This window comes from Ciconia boyciana, chromosome 9, assembly GCF_034638445.1.
Source record: "Ciconia boyciana chromosome 9, ASM3463844v1, whole genome shotgun sequence".
Taxonomy (NCBI): domain Eukaryota; kingdom Metazoa; phylum Chordata; class Aves; order Ciconiiformes; family Ciconiidae; genus Ciconia; species Ciconia boyciana.
In genome coordinates, this window is record NC_132942.1 from 6,015,714 (window position 1) to 6,033,706 (window position 17,993).

Sequence of the window (17,993 nt, forward strand, 5' to 3'; positions counted from 1 at the left end):
CAACCAAGTCCTTCCAAGGCTTTTGAAAGCCTCTGACTCTCCCTCTGACAGCAACAGTGTCATTTGGCCACTTCCACCCTTTCCCATGCCAAAGGCTTTCAAAAAAACCAGCCCCTCAGATCCACAGTGTTTTAAAGAGACTCAGTTTTAGAGAGGGTTCCCAGCTTGCAGGAGATGCTTATGGTGGCACCAGCAGCCAGCACCTTCCCCATCCCTGTGGCCAGTCCCATCAGACCAGTCACTTGTGGCCTTTTTGCAGAGCAAAGCATCCACAGTTAACCTCTCCAACAGCTCTCCTTGCAGGCACAGGAGGAGGCGGCACCCATCAGGGATGGCTGTTGCTGTGCAGGGACACCATGGCAGGGACAAGGAGCAGCTGAGGACACCACTCCTTACAGCTGTGCTAAGGGACGTATCCCGAGGTCACACACAGCCAGGTCCACATAGCCCTGCCCCGAATGCTTCCGCACACAGCTACTGAACTGGGGAGATGTTCTGCCTCCCCCTCCCACCCTGCAACCTGGGTCACCACTCACACAAGGCAGATGCTCACCCCACATACAATCCATGTCCAAGCCCAGCATCAGATTTCCAAGTGCTTGGTAAGGCATTTAAACACACCAAGCTCTCCTGCAGTTCCTTACATTAAAGAACTTATTTTTTAAGAAACATTTCTCACCTAGTATCTCCTCTGGTCAGCTTAAGGGTGCGACTCTGCACCTCCACAAGACACTTCTGCCCTTCAAAACTTGCAATCAAGACAAAAAATCTTTAGTATAATCACACAGCATGGACTCAACCTGCCTCCAACCTCACCCACACTGGGTACCCCTGATTTCAGGGGCTGCCCCTGATTTATACCCGCCTGCCCCAGGGCCATTAGGTGGAGTGCCAAACGAGCCCTGTAACGAGCTTGTCCCTCCTTCTGGGCAGCTAACGGCAAACTGGGGGAAGGCTTTGGGGGATTATTGGCCCTGAAGTGATTAATGCAGCTGAGGGGACCACCCAGGCCAGGGGTACAAGGAGGATCCAGCCCTGGCAGCATGGCATTCCCTAGCATGTCTCTGGAAAGGTTGGTCTGGGGGAGTTGTCCCTGATTAGCAGCACCTTACCCCATCGTTAACATTTGCTTTATGAAAAGCCAGCCTCATATTCCTGGGGAGCCAGCTCAGTTAATAAACTGCTCCTTCAGCTGCTCCTCTGTGACAGCCGGTGCATTGGAGCCCGCGGGCTGGCAGGGAACTGTTGTATTCAGAGTCACTAAATAAAGTAAAAAGCTGTGTTGCTGTTGCTGTGCTCCCGCTGCATTGCATATCATAGAAAAAATGAAGAAAAAGAAAACCATTAATTACTATCAATTTAAATAAATGTGCTCATATTATCAGATGGCAGCAACAAATGGCCAGCAACAGGGAAGCCACTTCTCAGAAGCTGCGTGAGCGCTGCCTACGAGCGGGGCTTCACTGGAGGCTCAGCAGAAACGCTGAGACAAACGGGGATGTTTCAGTGTCTCAGCCCTAATGAAAACAGAGCTCGTAAACGTGATCAAAAACTTTAGTGTCTCCAACCTGCTTCTATCTTGAATGTGTGCTTTCCACAATTGCTTTAATGTTTGGGAAGGTAAAAATTATTTTATCAAAAGCCCTGCGGGGCTGCAGCACTGACCGGAGCCTCTTCACCATCTCTGCTCCAGACACAAGCCATATGCAATGCACAAATCCTGCTGCACCAAGAAAGTTTCATGCATCCCCACATCCATCACATCCCCCAGAGCCAGGGAGGTGGCCAGGGGCCATGAATCTAAATCCCCCATTGCCAAATGTGGCCAGTTTGTCTGGAGCTAATTTGGTTCCTTCCCATTTGGGATTTGCTGTTGCTGTTGTGTTTTGACACAAGTCCTGACACTAAAGGAGCCCTTTTGGGGGGGATGAGTCTCCTGGCATCCCCGCAGGGGTGGTGGGTGGCAATTTGTCATCTCCTGGGGGGGGGGGGGGCGGGCAGGACAGACCCACCACGTATTCCTGCCACCAGCGAGCAAATGGGCTGTTCCCCACTGATGATGGAGAAGACCAAGCTCAAGGCACTCAGAGATGCTTTGCTCCACTGGTGAGCCACAAAAATTGAAGAAATTACCCAGCGTGATGAATTGGGCCATAATGTTGTGGCCATAAGTGCAGTCAACGCCCCAATTTGAGATGTGCCACCTTCACTCTTAGCCAACCCAGTTGTGCTTGGGTCAGGTTGGCTACAGATCCTCAACGCTGGTGCAGGTTTGCCCAAAGGTCAAAAAAAATGTCTATTTTAGGGAATCTCCTCCAGCAGCCACACACAGTGGGGAAAATTTTACAGGCCCAGCAGTGTCTGGGTCAACGGCTGGGATGTTTTCAGCATAAAACCTGGCAACGTTCAATGGTTTGTACACAGCAAGACTCTTGGTGCCTGTTGAACATGGGTTCAGATTTGTGTAAGTGGCTTCCTCTTAAACTGACAACGGAACCAAGCTTTTGCTCTGCCGTGCCTCTTCCCCCCCAGCAGTAATTTATTACCACGGAAATCCTGAAATATCCATAGCAGCTTTAGAAAGTACTTGTAAATACCACGGCCACAGTCAACACTTGTGTTTTCAACTCAGGGTCCGACTTTAACTTCTGGCCAACAAGTTTGATATGTGACTGCCTTGGGTCCTTATTTCAGCAGTATTACAGAAATATGAGCCGTGCATCTTTAAATAGCCTGATAAGAGCCTGATCCAGGCACAATTTATGTTGCCCAAGCGCTGGAGTTCCTTCCAGATAAAGCGTAGTTTCTCTTCGGAGCACAAGCCATGGAGCTGATCACTCCCGGCGTGGTGATTTACATGGCCGGATTTCTCCCTGGAGCTCCGATGTCAGGGTGCCGGTGGCTGCAGGAGACACTTCGTCTGCCATCAGTCATGTGCACTATTTTATTATCCTAGAGGAGAAAAAAATAGCATGGTAATTAATTCCGCAGCTTCGCTTGTGGTTTTGCTTTTATTTTATTTATTAGTAATTATGGACTGAGAAAAATGAAAGATAGAGCGTGGGCCCTATCTAAATAACTCCTCTGCCCACCACTGCACCCATGCTATAATCTGCAGGGCTGTCGGCACTCTCAGAGTAAACTCTTTAAAGATTTAATCAAACAAATTAATCCCCTAACTCGCCTGTTCCCTCATAGCTGTCATTCAGGAGGCAGCTTATTTTCCCATTTCTAAGAGCCCGATTTCTGCTGAGTGCAATTTTAAATGAAACAGTCCTTAAAAAAAGCCCAGATAAAAGATTTGCTCTGAAAACCCCAGTTTATATCCTGGCGTTTGCTGTACATGAAATTGAGACCCATTTAAATTCAACACCATGCCATCAAGCTCTGCTAAAGGCAGGGGCTGCTCGGAGCTATTAGACGAAGCGACGGGGTTTAGCAGGATGGGGCTCTCCTCCCAGCCCCGCTGCTGTCTGCTCTGACCTTGGCCAAGCCATTTAAACACTCTACGCTGTTTAGTCATCTGTAAAATTAGTATATTACTATTTACCTACCTCCAAGAGATATAGTGAAGGTCACCGTTTGCGAAATACTTGGAGACCTTCGGGGGGAAGAGACCTTACGTCACTTCCGCTGGTTTCCAAATGGCACCTTGAGCTGGATCCTGCAAATGCCCTGTCTTTAACTGAGCCTGGAGGAGGAGACCCCAGTGCCACGGCCCAGTGCTTCTGGACCAGGGCCAGCAGCTGAGATGGATATTTTTCAGGTCTAGTAACAAAATACTGGTTTTTGGAAACTAAGCAGAATCACCTCTGCAAACAGTTCTATGGTTTAAGTCATTATTTGACCTATATTACACTTGAAATAACAAAATAAATAGCCCGGTGACTGCCGAAACTCTCCGCCATGTTCATCTTTTAAATGCCAATGAAACTGAAAAACCTTTAATTGGTTCTGCCAGCCATCTCCCCTGGAAACACGCACTGTCCTACAGACTGCACGAGCTCTGCTTGAATCGCTGATGAAAACGGCCTTGAAATCGGATGTACACACGGCTGTTGAGCCATGTCATAGCTCTTACTTTTTACCCAGATGTTTAGGATCTTCTCTGCGAAGAGATGCTAATACCTGCTAATAGGCAGAAGCGACTAAAAAGAGCTTTATAGAAAAAATTGAAATTTAAATTTTTGTGCTTCAGGATCTTTCAGCCTTTTCATTATAGCTGCACCAGAAAGTGATGCTGAAAGAGATGAACCGGAGGCAGATGCCTCAGGTCTAACGCTGTGCCCACTTCAGCTCTCTCACCCAGCCTTTTGCTAGCACCAAAGCAGTCAAGGGAGCTGGTGCACCACAAGCAAAGACTTGTCTGGATCAGACTTAGGGGCTGAAGCACGTGAGGCAAAAGGAAACTATTGGGATTAAACCAATTTAAAACACCTTCACGCTACAAAGATGGGGAATGGTTGGCACTGCGCTGAGCCCAGCCTGCTGAGCGCTCTCATTTATCTCCAGCACGCATGCATAGAAAACAGGCTGCTGGAGAAGCAAGTTAATAGAGCCACTGCTGTATTCTCATTTATTGCACTTTCTTCCATGTGTTAAAGGCAGTTGTCAACATTCTTAAATCCTGAGGGTTACTGTTGGGAAAGCGTTACACCAATATGATATATTTTTGGCCCAGCATCTCCAGAGCGTGGGCAAGAACAAGAAGACTTTCTAAGTGCAGAAATTGTGAGAAAATGGTTAAAACCAGGTACAGCGACACCAGCACACGCCCACACACACCTCTCCATCACCTGGAGAAGCAAATGTACCCATTTAAAACCCCTCAGCCCAACAAACCGTGACACATTTAAGATCTAACCCCACAAATAGAAAAGCGGTGCCAATACAAGCAGGGGTAAAGCTACCGCCCGAAGCATCAGGGCTAAGTCCCACGATGGGGCTGAATGCGGTCTACCTGCCCCAAGGCACGGGGGAGAGCCTCAGCCCCCCTGCGCACTCGTACGCGTGCCCTGCCGCGAGCCGCAGGAGGGCTGAGGGATGGGTGCTGGGAGCATCACCAGGTCCCAGCATGGGCACCCCTCAGCCCCCTCGTGCCCCCAGGACCGTGCCTGGCTCCGAGGGGCTGTTTGCAGGAGCCGCTTTATCAGCGGCACTGAGCTTCCCACAGAAATCACTGTTCATTAACCTGAGCTTGGCTTTGAACCAGGGCTTTAAGAGTTTATACAAGTAGTAGCTAAAAGGCATTTAATAGCACACTGCAGCCAATAAGCAATGAATTATTTAGAATATTTTACTAAGAATAATTGCTGTTTTTAAAGAGGTTTTTCTTTTTCCCCATCCTCCCTGGGGCCTGTAAATGATTTCACGGCAGTAATAGCGAGTAAGAAAAAAACCCCCAAAATACAAAGCCACCTAATAGCAGCTGCCTGGGATCAGCTAAGCCGTGATGCAGAGGAGAAACTGAGTATCTCAAATGTGGTTTCAGTGTATGTTTATTAATTAAAGTAAATACACAACCGCAGACAATAAAGAAAATGTACTGCCAAGAGCCAGGTTCACAGCCCAGCTAGTCCAGGCAGGATCACGTACATTCTCCCACTTTTTAAATTTATTATAACTCCACCAAAATGCTAAAAAAAATGTCGCTTCAGGTCCTGACCCCACGCTGAGATCCAGGACGTGCTCCCCAACACGACGCCGTGCACAGCCCTCCCGCGGCACGATGCTACAGGGAGCACAGCCCTGCCCGGCCCCAGCACGGCTGCAACGCCGGCAGAGCCGCGGCACGCAGCTACCCCTAAAAACATTTCGCTGCATTTTGTCTTCCTTTTAGCTCACAGAAGCGTCACAAAAATAAGCAAAAGCATTATTTTTTTGCATTCGTGTACTTTTTTTCCCCCCTGATATAGAACTGATGTTTGTGAGCGGGTGGGCTGGGAGCTCCAACACTGAATTTCGGCACAGGGCCATTTCCCAGCGGTCAGGGATGAGCAGCCAAAGGCCACGGCACAAACAGTCCCCTTCGATGGTGCCATGAGCTGGGGATGGCGGGATGCCTTGGCTCCAGGGGCAGCGAGGCTTTTTCCTGAAGGTTCGATGCAAGTCGCTCAATTTGGATAAAAGTGAAGGGCAATGTTCAACCCACCCGCCCCGTCCTGGTGCTGCTCAGGCCAGGGCTGAGGCTTCCATCAGCATTCAGAGGATGCTCTGCCTGCCAAGAGCCCCCTCTCCCAGAAACCCGGCAGCTGCTGTTTGTAAAAACAACAAAATATGTTTCTTATTTATGTCCTATTTCAGGCTCTGAGCACTGCTGGGGGGGGACGGGTACGAGAGAGGAGGGATCAGAGATTTACTGCTCAAAGATTTAAGAGGGGGGTTAAACTCGAGCAAGGCCCTCCCTGTCTTTTGCTCACGTTTTGGAAATTCATCCTTTCCCAAAATCCCAGGTGAGAAACCTCTCTCTTCCTTCAAAACACAGGTGGGAAGGAGACACTTCATTCAGGGGACAGAGGAGTCCAGAAGAGAAAGGGAAAACAAACCCACCTCGGAAAACTCAGTTAAAAAAAATCTGAGGATTTTCCAGCTGCCAGTCATTTCCGCTGGATTGCAAATGTTTCCTCTAATTAACAGTACTCCGCTCCTTGAGTGTCTACTAATGATAAGCTCGGGCAAAAGACCTAGAGCAGGGAGCTCTCTATTGATTCCTGTATTGATTTTTTATCTTTTTCCCTGTTGTTATTGTACATGCAAATGGCTGGTAATGACTCAACATTACGACCACTCTCTTCAAGTGACATTTAGGAAAAAGCAGTTTAATCAGAGGGCCTAACATGGCTGCTTTCCCTCTCAATTCCCCCGTGCTCGGCTGGGGTCACCCTGCGAGCATCCCCAGGAGCATCTGAGCAGGACAGGGCTCACGCACCGTTTCGCTTTATTCTCCCCAAAATTCTGCCCAAGTGTGGGCTGAACCAGGCACTCCAGGGGGTCTGTCCCTCACACTCCCCTCCGGCCATCGGAAGCCCCCATCAATGGGGGGACGAGGGGAGCAGAGGGGACCGTCCCACGCAGCCCCCGCGCGGCATCCCCGACCCCACAGGCAGGGTCCCGAGCTGAAGGGCCATTTAAACTCTCCGCGATGAAGCACACAGCCCCCAGCAGTGGGTGCAGGGAAAAGCAAAATCATTTTCACAGGGTAGCTATTAGGAACAACCTCCAATCATGTACCTTCAAATCAGTAAGTCGCTGCAGCTTTTTATGGCCATAATTTTAAACCCCCTAAAGCTATCACTTGCTTCATTTTTCATATGCATTTTTCTAATCAGTTTGAATAAGAACATGGATTTATTCCTTCCACTGAGTTTACTGCTATCAGCTTGCTTTGCCTAGATAAAATAACTTGTAAAGTGATGTATTTCCTTTCTTCCCTCTTTCTTCAGTATCTTTGCTTGGGACCGGTGAATTTTGTACTGTATTCGCCAAAAACGCCAGCAAAGAAGTGCTAGTTTTCTACAAGCCTTGCCCTTTTCTTGCTGCTTTTTCCCCCTGTAACACGCAAACAACACAGCTGTGTACCAGCCCAACACGATCGTGTCAACACAAACCAGAAGAAGAAAAAATGCAGAAGCACCAAATAAATTTTGTTTGAATGTGGCTAAAAAAAAAGAAGAGCCCTGTAAGAAATGACCGGTCTTGGCACTGGTGGGGAGGCAGGACACCGGCAAGCGCTGGTGCTCCTCCATCCCAGCCAGCTCCGGACAGTTCAGCTGGAAAGTCAAAGACTACAGATTTTCTTGGGAAATTCCTCACATTTTCTCCTTCTGGATGGGCCAGAAGATATCATGAGAGCAAGTCTTTCGTCTGGTGTTTTGGTATTTCTTTTCTGGGAACCTCCTCGGTGCAGGCAGGGCCAAGTCTCCCCTGTAGCATCGCCTGCAGCTCAGCCGGCACAAAACCCACTTCGATCCCTAGCTTTGCACTCAAGCAAGTAATGTAACTTGCTAAATAGCAAGGGATCGGGCTTTTCTGCAAAATTTTGTAACGTTTTACAGATTGACTCCTGCAGCTGGGAGATGGTTTATTCTTGCCCTGAAGAGCAGCCTGGCTCAAGAGGTGATGGCTACACTCGACCCAGAGAGAAACAGTCCCTGGCAGAACGAGCTGCCCCATTTCGAGGTGCCCTGGTGCAGTGGGTAACAGAGCAGATGGGAGAGCAGCTTGTGGCTGGGGGAAATGTTCGGAGCAGGGTCAGACTTCAGCTCCATCCCATCTCCACCACCCTGAGGAAAGGCCCAGGGAAGGGGATGGTGAAACCGTCCGACCTCCCAATAGCGCCCATCCACGCTCAGACAGCCTCAGCCCATCTCACAGCCACAGGCGCTGCCACCCTGCAACAGGGCGGGATGCTTGGCCAAAATGAAGCGACCACATGCCTGCCCCAGGAGAATTTGCAAAAAGCTATGGGGATTCCGAGCAAAGGTGTCAGCAAGGTTAATGACATTAAATGAAGGTCACTGGCGCATGCTTTAAGTTGTGATTCACTGAAGAGGTGACCCATGGCACCCAAACCCAGATATGAGAGGAGGGAAAGAAACAAGAAGTAGGACAGAGGAAAGAAGGAACGCTTCAGGGTTGTACTGATCCCGGGAGGAAAGCTCACTTTTCCCAGCTCTCTTTAAGAAACGTAGAACCGTAAATGCTGAACGTACATCACGTTAATCTGATGGCTCTCCGAGATGTCTAGACTATTGTTGGAGCTGATAGGAAGCTGGCATCATCTGAGCTCTTTGAGCCTTTCTTGCCTTTTTTTTTTAAACTAGTAATAAGATTCTTTTCATATTATGCACTGCTGGAAAGTCCCGTTTGCATGCAGACAGCTGCTGTGTTTATAGACACCATCCAAAATGCAGCTAAACACGACAGCTCGCTTTAAGCAGAGCAGCAGGCATTTGTTAAAATGATCATTTCCAGAGGGATTGCAGGAGCTCTCGATTTTTTTTTTGCTATTTTAAAGCCAAAGCCTTGTCCTTATGCAAAGACAAAAGTTCCACATGGAAACACGCCTTGGGAAGACCCTGAAAGGGAAAAAAATTCCTTAAAACTGAATGACAGCCTGAAAATCAGCAGCTCCCATTAATGTTAACCAGAAATACAAATGCTGAACTAAACAGGCTGTTCCCTGTGAATGGTCGAGGGTCATTTTGAAAGCACAAGAAAGCCGGCTCGCCTTTAGCACTGAACAAACCGAATACTTGAAATCCTTCCTTGCAGATCTGCAGAGTTAAAATAAAACTGAATTAGGGAATTGCATGAAAACTGCCTCCAATTAAAAACAAAGTCCATGAGAAAGGCAGTTTGGGAGTGTTCCTTCCAAGCAGTTTTTCCCCATTATAACACGACAGGAGTTATTGTACAGAAGATAATGAAGGACGAGAGAGTTAATTTGAACACGTTTCAAAGGAAACACCATTCACCCCCCCAGATGGAAACCCTACACTTAAAGCAAACAGGTAAACTATGTTTAAGACACAAAATACAGATGGGGAGGGACAAAATCAGCTTAGATTAGTTATTTGCATATATATAGTGAGGATGCTTTTGTTGAAGAGCAGTGCAGACGCTGCAGCCCTGGTTCACCCGTCCCCACGCTGGGTCTGCCTTCGCCCCAGCCCTTTCCATCAACAGCCCCTCTACACACTGCAGCCCAGCATAATGTACAAAGCAGGTTTTAATTCCAAACCAGTGTGGGAAGAGGAGCTGGGAGCAGCTCTGGGCTCACAAGCTCTTTCCTCGGGAGCTTTTCCCCATGGCACGGGACCTGTATCACACCACAGGGGGAATGGGGCAGCTGCTCTGAGGCTACGCAGCCTCCCACCTAAAATAAAAGCATCAGAAATGCACATTCCCTTGGGTATAGCAAAGTACACAGTGCCCTCTCCTGCCAGGAGCCTCTGTTTTTTAAATATCCCCCCTCACCAGTCTTTTTGCCCTTGTTTAAGTGACGCAAATTAATTTATGGCTTGCTTTTATAAGGTGTTGGTCACAAACCGCCAGCGCGCTTGAAAAAATTGTGTGATTTTTCCTCACCAGGTGTTTGGGCTCAGGCAGCACAAATCCAGACCCAACCGTGACATCTAGTGGGTAAGCGGCTGAATACTACTCTTCTCCTCTGGAGAGAAAGGAAAAAAAGGTCATTTTTCCCTTCCCAGTCATTCCTGCACTCTGGCAACAACAGCCCCTTACATTTGACAGCGTCTCCCAGCGGGAAGGACTCCACAGCCCCCAGCCAGCTCCAGCCCCACAGCGTTACAGCTGGGCAGCGGCTGTTGGCAGGGACATAACCCGGCTCCGGCGGGGAATACGGCGATACCGCAGTCAGCTGCAGCCCTGCGATGAGCAAAAAAAAACCAACCTAAAAATTGCTTCCAGCTCTTTGCTGGGGTCGCAGTAAGGGGACTCCAGCTTTATTTTTCAAGCAGCTTCCAGCTGCCCAAGGGCAAGAGCCCTCATTTTCTGTGATGCTATCTAGCTGCAGACCTCTGTACTTATGCACAAAAACATCAGGTTATGCAGACAGGGCAGCATACGATATTCTTGACAAGCTCTAAAGCTTGAAAAGCGCAGGTTCTTACGGCATCGAGCCGTATGCACCTCTTCCTCCTCTATGGGATATGGCAACATGTTTGTATAAGAATAAGCATCAGAAAAAGGCAATCAAAGAGTAAAAATTTAATTACCTTTCAAAATCAAGTTATGAATGTTTGCTTTTTGTTATTTTGTTTCTATTTCTCTTTGCAAAAAGATTGCTATCAAACAATACAGGACTGCTGCCAAAGGTTTAAAAGCACTCAAACTCCTGAAGTCAGTAAGCACCTGGAACCAGAGTCTGACCCAGCCAAGACTGATTTGTCCTGGGCCTCTTTCTGCAGGTGCAGAGAGAACATTTTCTTTATTTCCATTTATTCCATGTATTCAGCACAGTAAATAGTTCATTCAGAGTTAAAAAGACCAAATGGGATTTGGGAAAAAAAAAAAAGCGCACAGGAAACTTGGTTTCCTCTTACAGTTGAATTAAAAATAAAATCAGAGATGAGACTATGGGATTCACCATTCTAACATTGTGGAAGTCCAGCCTGGAAAAAACCAGCAAGAACAAAATTTTCCATTAATTAATGGCAAACCAAGATAGCATTAAAGTCAATTTTAGATGCAAAACACGTTGACTACAGGTAGTTTCATCTAACACAAAAATCAGTTAAAGCATTTTTATTGGGTTCTAGTTTCCAAACATAGCTCAAGACAAATGATTCTGTAAAAAGTCAGTCCATGAGAACTGTTTCTTTCATTACAACACAGAGAAGGAGTGGAAGTTCAGTCTGAATAAATGTGTGCAACCAAACAACTCATAAAATGTATGGGTCTAACCTAGCTCCAAAGTAACTATAAAATAGATCAAGGTTAGCAGAGACGCTTCAGGGTGAGCGTGTCATTGTTACCAAAGGGAATTAAAATATTTTCCCAAGGAATGTCTGAAATTATTAAACTTCAGACCCATCCATCCTGGCACCACACAGACAGCTCCGACCGCATCCCGCTGAGAGGGCAGCAGCCTCCCAGCAGTGTTTCCCCAGATCGGGACACGTTCTCCAGCCCAACTGTGCTGAGTTGAGGGGCTCACCAAGAGCGGGGTGAGTCAGGAGCACAGTGCCTGTTTTCAGGTGTTACCTTGCCCAACCGTTCTGGCATGCACCTGGTAGTGGATTTTGAGAAGCACTTGGCTGCCGGCACGCACGACGCAGAGCTATTTTAACACACTGAAATAGTTGAGGCTGGCATGAGGAGATGCCCCACAAGCTGCCTGCAGGTGACTCTGGTTTCTCCCTTGCTGGCAACCGAGCTCGTCTCTACCACCAGGTTGAAGAGGAGAAAGTGCTGATAAACCTGGCTTACAAAAACACAGTCCAATTGTCATCAGTTTTTGTGTAAAGGAAATTAAGAGCTTTTATCTAGGCAGTAACCTCAACCATGCACGTCCCCGGGCAATCTGACATCCCTTTTGGAACAGTCGCATCTCATCTGTCCTCAGTGCAAATGATACCCTACAAAAGGCGAAGCAAGAGTACTCCGGTCTCCCTTTGAGAGCTCAGAGGCGATGCAGGGGAACAGGCAGCTGGCCCAGGGCCAGAACTGAGGGCGGCTAAATCCCACAGCTCGCCTGCAGGAACTATTTCAAGCATGTTAAATTTTAACCACACGTGGCAGCATCTCTGCGCTCCAGGGAGAGGTCATCGCAGAGAATCACAAGCTCCATCCCAAGTCGGTCCAAAATAAGAAAATTTTTCAAAACATCCCAGCTCCCTGCAAGCTGAGAGTCTGGAACAGAGCTCTTCCTCTGCCTCAGGGCAAAAAAAATACACAGCTCTCTTCATCTCTGACCTTTAAATTGTCAGGAAACTAATACAAGCAATCTTCCCTGAGAAGCCATGGGGAAGGTGAAAGGAGAACATGGCATATGAATAAATGTAAGTCCAGAAGGGTGTGGGGGGAGGAAATCAACATTATATGGTGCTGGGCCTGATCAAGGTTATCATTAGGAGAGGAAGCACAGAGTAGATGAGATCCCAGCTGTCATACCCCGTTGATGTTGCTCTGATGCATTCCCAGTTCCTAACCTGGAGCTTGGCAGCCACCCTGTAAAAGAGGTGTTATGGGACTGTCTAAGAATCACAGGGATGCGATTTCTGAGAAATCGGTTGTCGTCAGTACTGGCACACGCCACAGAAAGCTATCTAAGATGCACAAACCCTTCTGTACCCTGGGTCTGGGACCCAGCTGCAGGACCCACAGAAGACAGTCTCCTGCTTGAAGAAACTGTTTTCTGTGGCAGGACCCTCTGCACCACTCTCTCACCTTCACCCCACCCTTGAAGCCGGCCCCTGTGCAGCAACCTTCAATGCAATATTTTATTCACTCATCTTCCTCTTTCCCCTCTGGCACTGCCAGCCCAGCTCATGCATTGACGACTCATCACGGAGGAGCTGTCAGTGGTTCCTGCTATAAAGCCACACTGACCCCCAGGAGCAAGCAGAGAAGCCACATCCTTCTCAGCCCCGTTCGTTACAGCGTCAGCGCTGACGTGCTTCACGCTGCTCTGAAGCTACACCAGCACTCGACGTGATCATGTGTGAGGGGCAGCTGGGAAGGGGACTCAGCTGTTGTCTTTTCTTTGCACGTCAGCTCCAAGACAACGTCAAGGTGAGTAATTAGCAAAATCCAAAAATAAAGAGAGCTCTCCCAGAGGACTGTGAGCTAACGCAAGCGCCCAAGTCAGTGCTAAGCTGCATAAGGAAGGTGAAGCAGAGGAGTACTACACACTCCACCTTCACGTGATTTTCCCACAGTCACCTTATCGCAGGGTTGGCTCCACAACTGAGTGGTGGTTTTACACCTTCCTTCAGCAGTCAAGTGTCAAGAGAAGGAACTGGTCTCTGCCTCAGTGCCAACACACGGCTCTGGCATTAGAGGCATGGGACTAAGGGCTGCTTGGTCCCTGCCCCACATGCTGAAAACCTGCTGCCTCCAAAGGGTCTCCCACATGAGCCACTTGAACCAGTTCCAGTCATACATTAGCTTAAGGCATGACCAGAGGTGACATGCCTTAAGCACAGCTCTCCAAATTTCCTATATCCCGTTGACCTCCCTAATTTCACCCACATCAAGTTGTTATAGCACCGTAACCGCAAAGGGGACCACAAAGGTCGGACTCCTCCCAGTCCATCTGCTCTCAAAGGGGGACCCCTCGGCTGTCCCGCTTCTCCATCCTGACTTAGCAGAGGTGACAGACTTGCTCCCTACCAGCCTCCTGACGGGCAGCAATGCCGGGATCGCTTCCTCGACAGGCAAGCGGAGGTGCCTGCAGAATCGGGGCCAGAGATGCTCCCGGTTGTGCAATAGCAGCTGCTGGTGGGCACAGCTGCTGCCTCTCTCCTTAGGGGTGGGGAGAAAACAGATTAATCAATGAAACCAAATCCAATTCATCAGAAACTACAGCCATCTGTTAGATTATTAATAGACACAGAACTCATGTAAAGCACTGGCATTAATACTCCAGGAATATCTTTTTCTGGAGGAAAAGTTTAGGTTAGCAGCAACTGTAGTATGAGGGGGAAGGAGGGGGAGACAGGGGTGTTGATGGTGGTGTTTAAATCAGTTTATTATTTTACTTCTGTGAAATCAAATTAGGTGGATTTCTCCCCTCCAGTATGGCATCTCAGCCTCAGAAGGCTAAAGCTTTTTTACTTTTTTTTTTTTAAATATAATCCTCACCCCAGGCCTTCTTTAGATTCCTAAAATGTTCACCTACCTGTCTGCTCATTTCTAAGGACTTTTCCTACTGAAAGGAGCCCAGGTTAAAGTGGGAAAGTGTCTCAATAACCACCCAGCCCCGACTTCAACAAGGAACACATCACAGCCTTGTCAGGTGTGCAGAGCAAAAGCCAGGAGTGGTTTTCACATAGGAGACCAGTAAAACACTTACAGAAATCCAATGGCACTTAAACCAGCTCATTTTCACTTCTTGTACCAAGACACTGAGCAGATGGGGGGTCAGGGAGAGGAAACAACTTTCCAAATTATTTTAAACCATACCTATTATTTTTGAGATATGCATTTAAACTGCATGCATATTTTGCTCTTGCTTTTTTATAATCAAGTTATTTCTGTACTGTGCTTGATTCTCTTGTGAGAACAGGCAGCTAAAATAAACATTCCATATTTACTCACATCAAAAAGTTTTTCCAAGAGGAACTGAAATATAACTGGCAAGTGGACATTTTTCCTTAACCTCTGACTTCTTGTCCTTGAAACCCCATGACTGGAGGAACCAGCCTCCCTCGCCTGCACCACAATTTGCTCTCTCCAAAGCAGACACAGCGGATGCACCAGAGATGAGGCAGCACAGCGAGCCATTTTACATTCATGCAATTTTTCTCATGCGTGACTGACTAGATATAGTGCAGCCAAAACAGATGTAACATCTCTTTTCTAATGCGTGCAAAGGGGAACACAAGGAGCCCTGTCCTCGCAGCCTGCAAGGCAGGCACTCTTCTCCCCCTGCACAGCCCCGGGACCAGGTAGTGCTGCCAAATTCACCTCCCCAACCCAGGAATGAAACTGGTCAAGGGTGGACAGCTATCAAATGGGCCACCTACAGATGTCAGACAAACTACACCGAACAGAGCGAGGGTAGGAAAGCAGTAGTAGTTCCTGGAGATGAGAATAAACCAGCCATACCGACACAGGCGAGTGGGCAGCAGATGGGTGCAGCAGCTCAAGACCTCAACCCGCTGCGTACAAAAAGCAAAGCTGAAACAAGATCCAGGCTCCAACAAAATGGACTATTTCCAAGTATTTGAAAAAGCTTCAAACAGCTGTGGGGAGGAAGAAAACTCTCACTGCCTGTGACAAAGCAGAGCGAGACGGACGAAAAAAAAGGTCTCCTCTAAAACAGAAAAGGCATTGAGTCTTTGACAACGCCCAGAGGGCACGGGTGGTGCTGGCCGGGCACGCTCAGCAGGCTCCCGCTGCTGAATGATGTTTGAGGAAAATCCTCCTTCAAGATATTTGACAAGACTTGCCCACCCAGAAGACTCCAAAGAAACCAACGCAGCTGTAAGTCATGTTTTGCAGAATCAGGAAAACACAGGACACATCCCAGTGGACAACAGCGACAGCTTTGCTTCCTCCGGTGACTTGCCAGCAAACCCAACCTCCTCGCAGAACCACCTGGCAAACCTGAAGATGCTGATGTCCAGACAGAAGGCTGAATACGAATCCAAAATTGCAAGGTAAAGGATTTAAAAAAACTATGAGGCTTCAGGGAAGGCATCTCTTCCTACTGTATGCAACTACCGCAGGGTCCTTATCTGTGAGTAGGGTCTATGGACGCTGCTGCAGCCAATGCCTCCACGTACCACTGTGAATGTCACCCAGGATCCAGCATTACAGGATTAGGTTAGCAATTATTCAAAGTTATTTGAAAAATTTTCATGTGAGGTGCTTGAGAAACTCCAGACCATCTATAAGATTTTTTTGCAAGGCTGCGCAGAGCTCTTGAAAAGCCTCTGGTCTATTGTGTATTTTTCTTTTTTGCCTTAATCCAATATTAAGCTTTTCTCCGGGGAAAAATGTGCAGGCTTCTCAGCAGCGTTAGCAGTAAGTCATTATTCTTTACAAATTGCAAGGCATGAATTTTAACAACTCAGAGGAAAGTGTTCATAAGTATTTTTCCAATTTCTAAGATTAGAAATTGAATAGAGAGTTAGCCATAGCTTGTTATCAAGAGGAAAAAAAAAGGGCAGAAACATTTCCAGGCTCTACTTTCCAAATAGTGCTGCTTTTCTATTGTGTAGTTAAAAGGCATGAACATTTTAAATACAATATTGTTCAGTAGTTATACGTTACAGGTATGTTGTGCAAATTGACTATTTGACTAAATCATAAAATACCTCAACATGCATCATTGCAACAGACGGCAAGTAGGTAACGGTGAATTACACTTTGCCTTGAACATTGTGTAAAGAAAAAAAATCCATTTAATCTTTAATTTCTTGAAGAAGTATTCATCAATTTCTTCTTAGTAAAAGGAGCTATTCCTAGGTTTTTGGCCTTTTTTTTTTTTAAATCTCTTTGTTGTATCCTGCTTATGTTTTAAGCAGAATCCTCTGTTTCCTAAAATATGCTGCATTGCCATTTGTTGTTAGACTACTGTAGTATTCCACTACAAAAAAACCCCAACACCAAAACAGACTCCTTTGGCCATATGGTTATTTATATTTATTGTAAATTAGAGTAACTAAAAATGTAGCTTTTATGTTAATATATACCATAAATTGGAAAAGTATTGGGGATGCCAATACTTGTATTTATGGGAACATATGTTAAAAAAGGCTAGCTTTAAAAAAGCCTATAGCTTTCTTAAGAAAGGGGCAAAAAATCCTGTAATTTACAATGTCTGTCTCTCCAACAGCCTGGAGCAGCGGAACAGAGAGCTGCAGTCGGAGATTAAGGATATGCATTCAAAACTGGGCCAGCAGCGTAAGTGGTACAGTCTTGTGGAGATGAAAATGCGAAATGCAGAGAGAGCAAAGGAAGATGCAGAGAGAAGAAATGAAATGCTCCAGAAAGAAATGGAAGAGTTTTTTGAAACCTTTGGGGAAATTAACAGATGGAAATAAACAGGAGCATGTTCGGTTTGAAATTGAGCTAAACTGTAGGAGAGAGAAAGGCCACATCCTGATTTCAGCACATACTCCCATTTCAGAGGTGAAATAAGAAACCCCAACAGTAAGAACTAGGCTGTCAATTACAAAGTGAGCAGTTGATACAAACTCATTGGGATCCCTGAACTCCAGCAGCCCTGCACCACCCTGCTAATGCCAGGGATGCTTTTTCTTACCACTGGAAAAATCTTTCCGACACTTTGCACTACCAACTCCCAAGCCAGCCTATGCAGTGTGCTGGGGAAGCACCCCGGTGCTTTTTGGCTAGACTTGAGTCTTGTACTGATGCACTAAATGCCTAAGTGGTTTTAACAAAGGGATGTCATCCTTGCTGGACTGGGTTTTACCAGCCACCCCAGAGGTCCCATAGGTACTGCATGGGCTTTAAAAGTGCTGAGCTCATACCTGCATCCCAACGGCAGCCGTTTCAGTTACGGACAAATACAGAGAAACAAGGAGACAACACACTTTCATCTCCCTGTAGTTCCCACCAGCACTCTCACATGGTGCTGTGCCTGGGATCCAGAGCTGTTGTGCAATTCCTGTCCTCTCACTGAAGGGACATTCATTCATGGAGGAGGAGGGGGAGGAGGAGGTCTCTTACAAAGCCATTTGCTCCTCTGGATTATAATCAGCCGCCCTACAGGACTCCCATAAGAACCCATTAGTCTTAAGACCATCACTGGTATACTCCCTCACTCACATCTCTTC

General features: G+C 47.2%; 2 protein-coding genes across 3 annotated transcripts in view; one reads left to right on the top strand and one right to left on the bottom strand.

The window, feature by feature from the left end:
• Window positions 1–2,061: 2,061 nt before the first annotated feature.
• MAPK9 (mitogen-activated protein kinase 9) overlaps window positions 2,062–17,993 on the bottom strand; it is a 49,935-nt gene continuing 34,003 nt past the window's right edge. Inside the window, exons 13-14 of one of the 2 annotated variants that reach the window (XR_012044050.1) lie at window positions 10,090–10,171; window positions 2,062–2,952 (exon numbers count right to left, since the gene is read on the bottom strand). The gene's annotated coding sequence lies outside the window, so the exon portion shown is untranslated. The remainder of the gene's footprint in view (window positions 2,953–10,089; window positions 10,172–17,993) is intronic. The other variant, XR_012044051.1, reaches the window with a different exon arrangement.
• Window positions 15,574–17,237, top strand: LOC140656842 (rho GTPase-activating protein 24-like). The gene is made up of 2 exons (XM_072873030.1): window positions 15,574–15,848; window positions 17,030–17,237. The coding sequence occupies exons 1-2, from the start codon at window positions 15,592–15,594 to the stop codon at window positions 17,235–17,237; spliced, it is 465 nt and encodes a 154-aa protein (XP_072729131.1). The 5' UTR covers window positions 15,574–15,591.

Excerpts from the sequence above, each read along its gene's own strand:
- LOC140656842 (XM_072873030.1), top strand. The coding sequence starts at position 15,592 with ATGATGTTTGAGGAAAATCCTCCTTCAAGATATTTGACAAGACTTGCC. Across the intron at positions 15,849-17,029 it reads TACGAATCCAAAATTGCAAG|CCTGGAGCAGCGGAACAGAG; the intron begins GTAAAGGATTTA and ends TCTCTCCAACAG.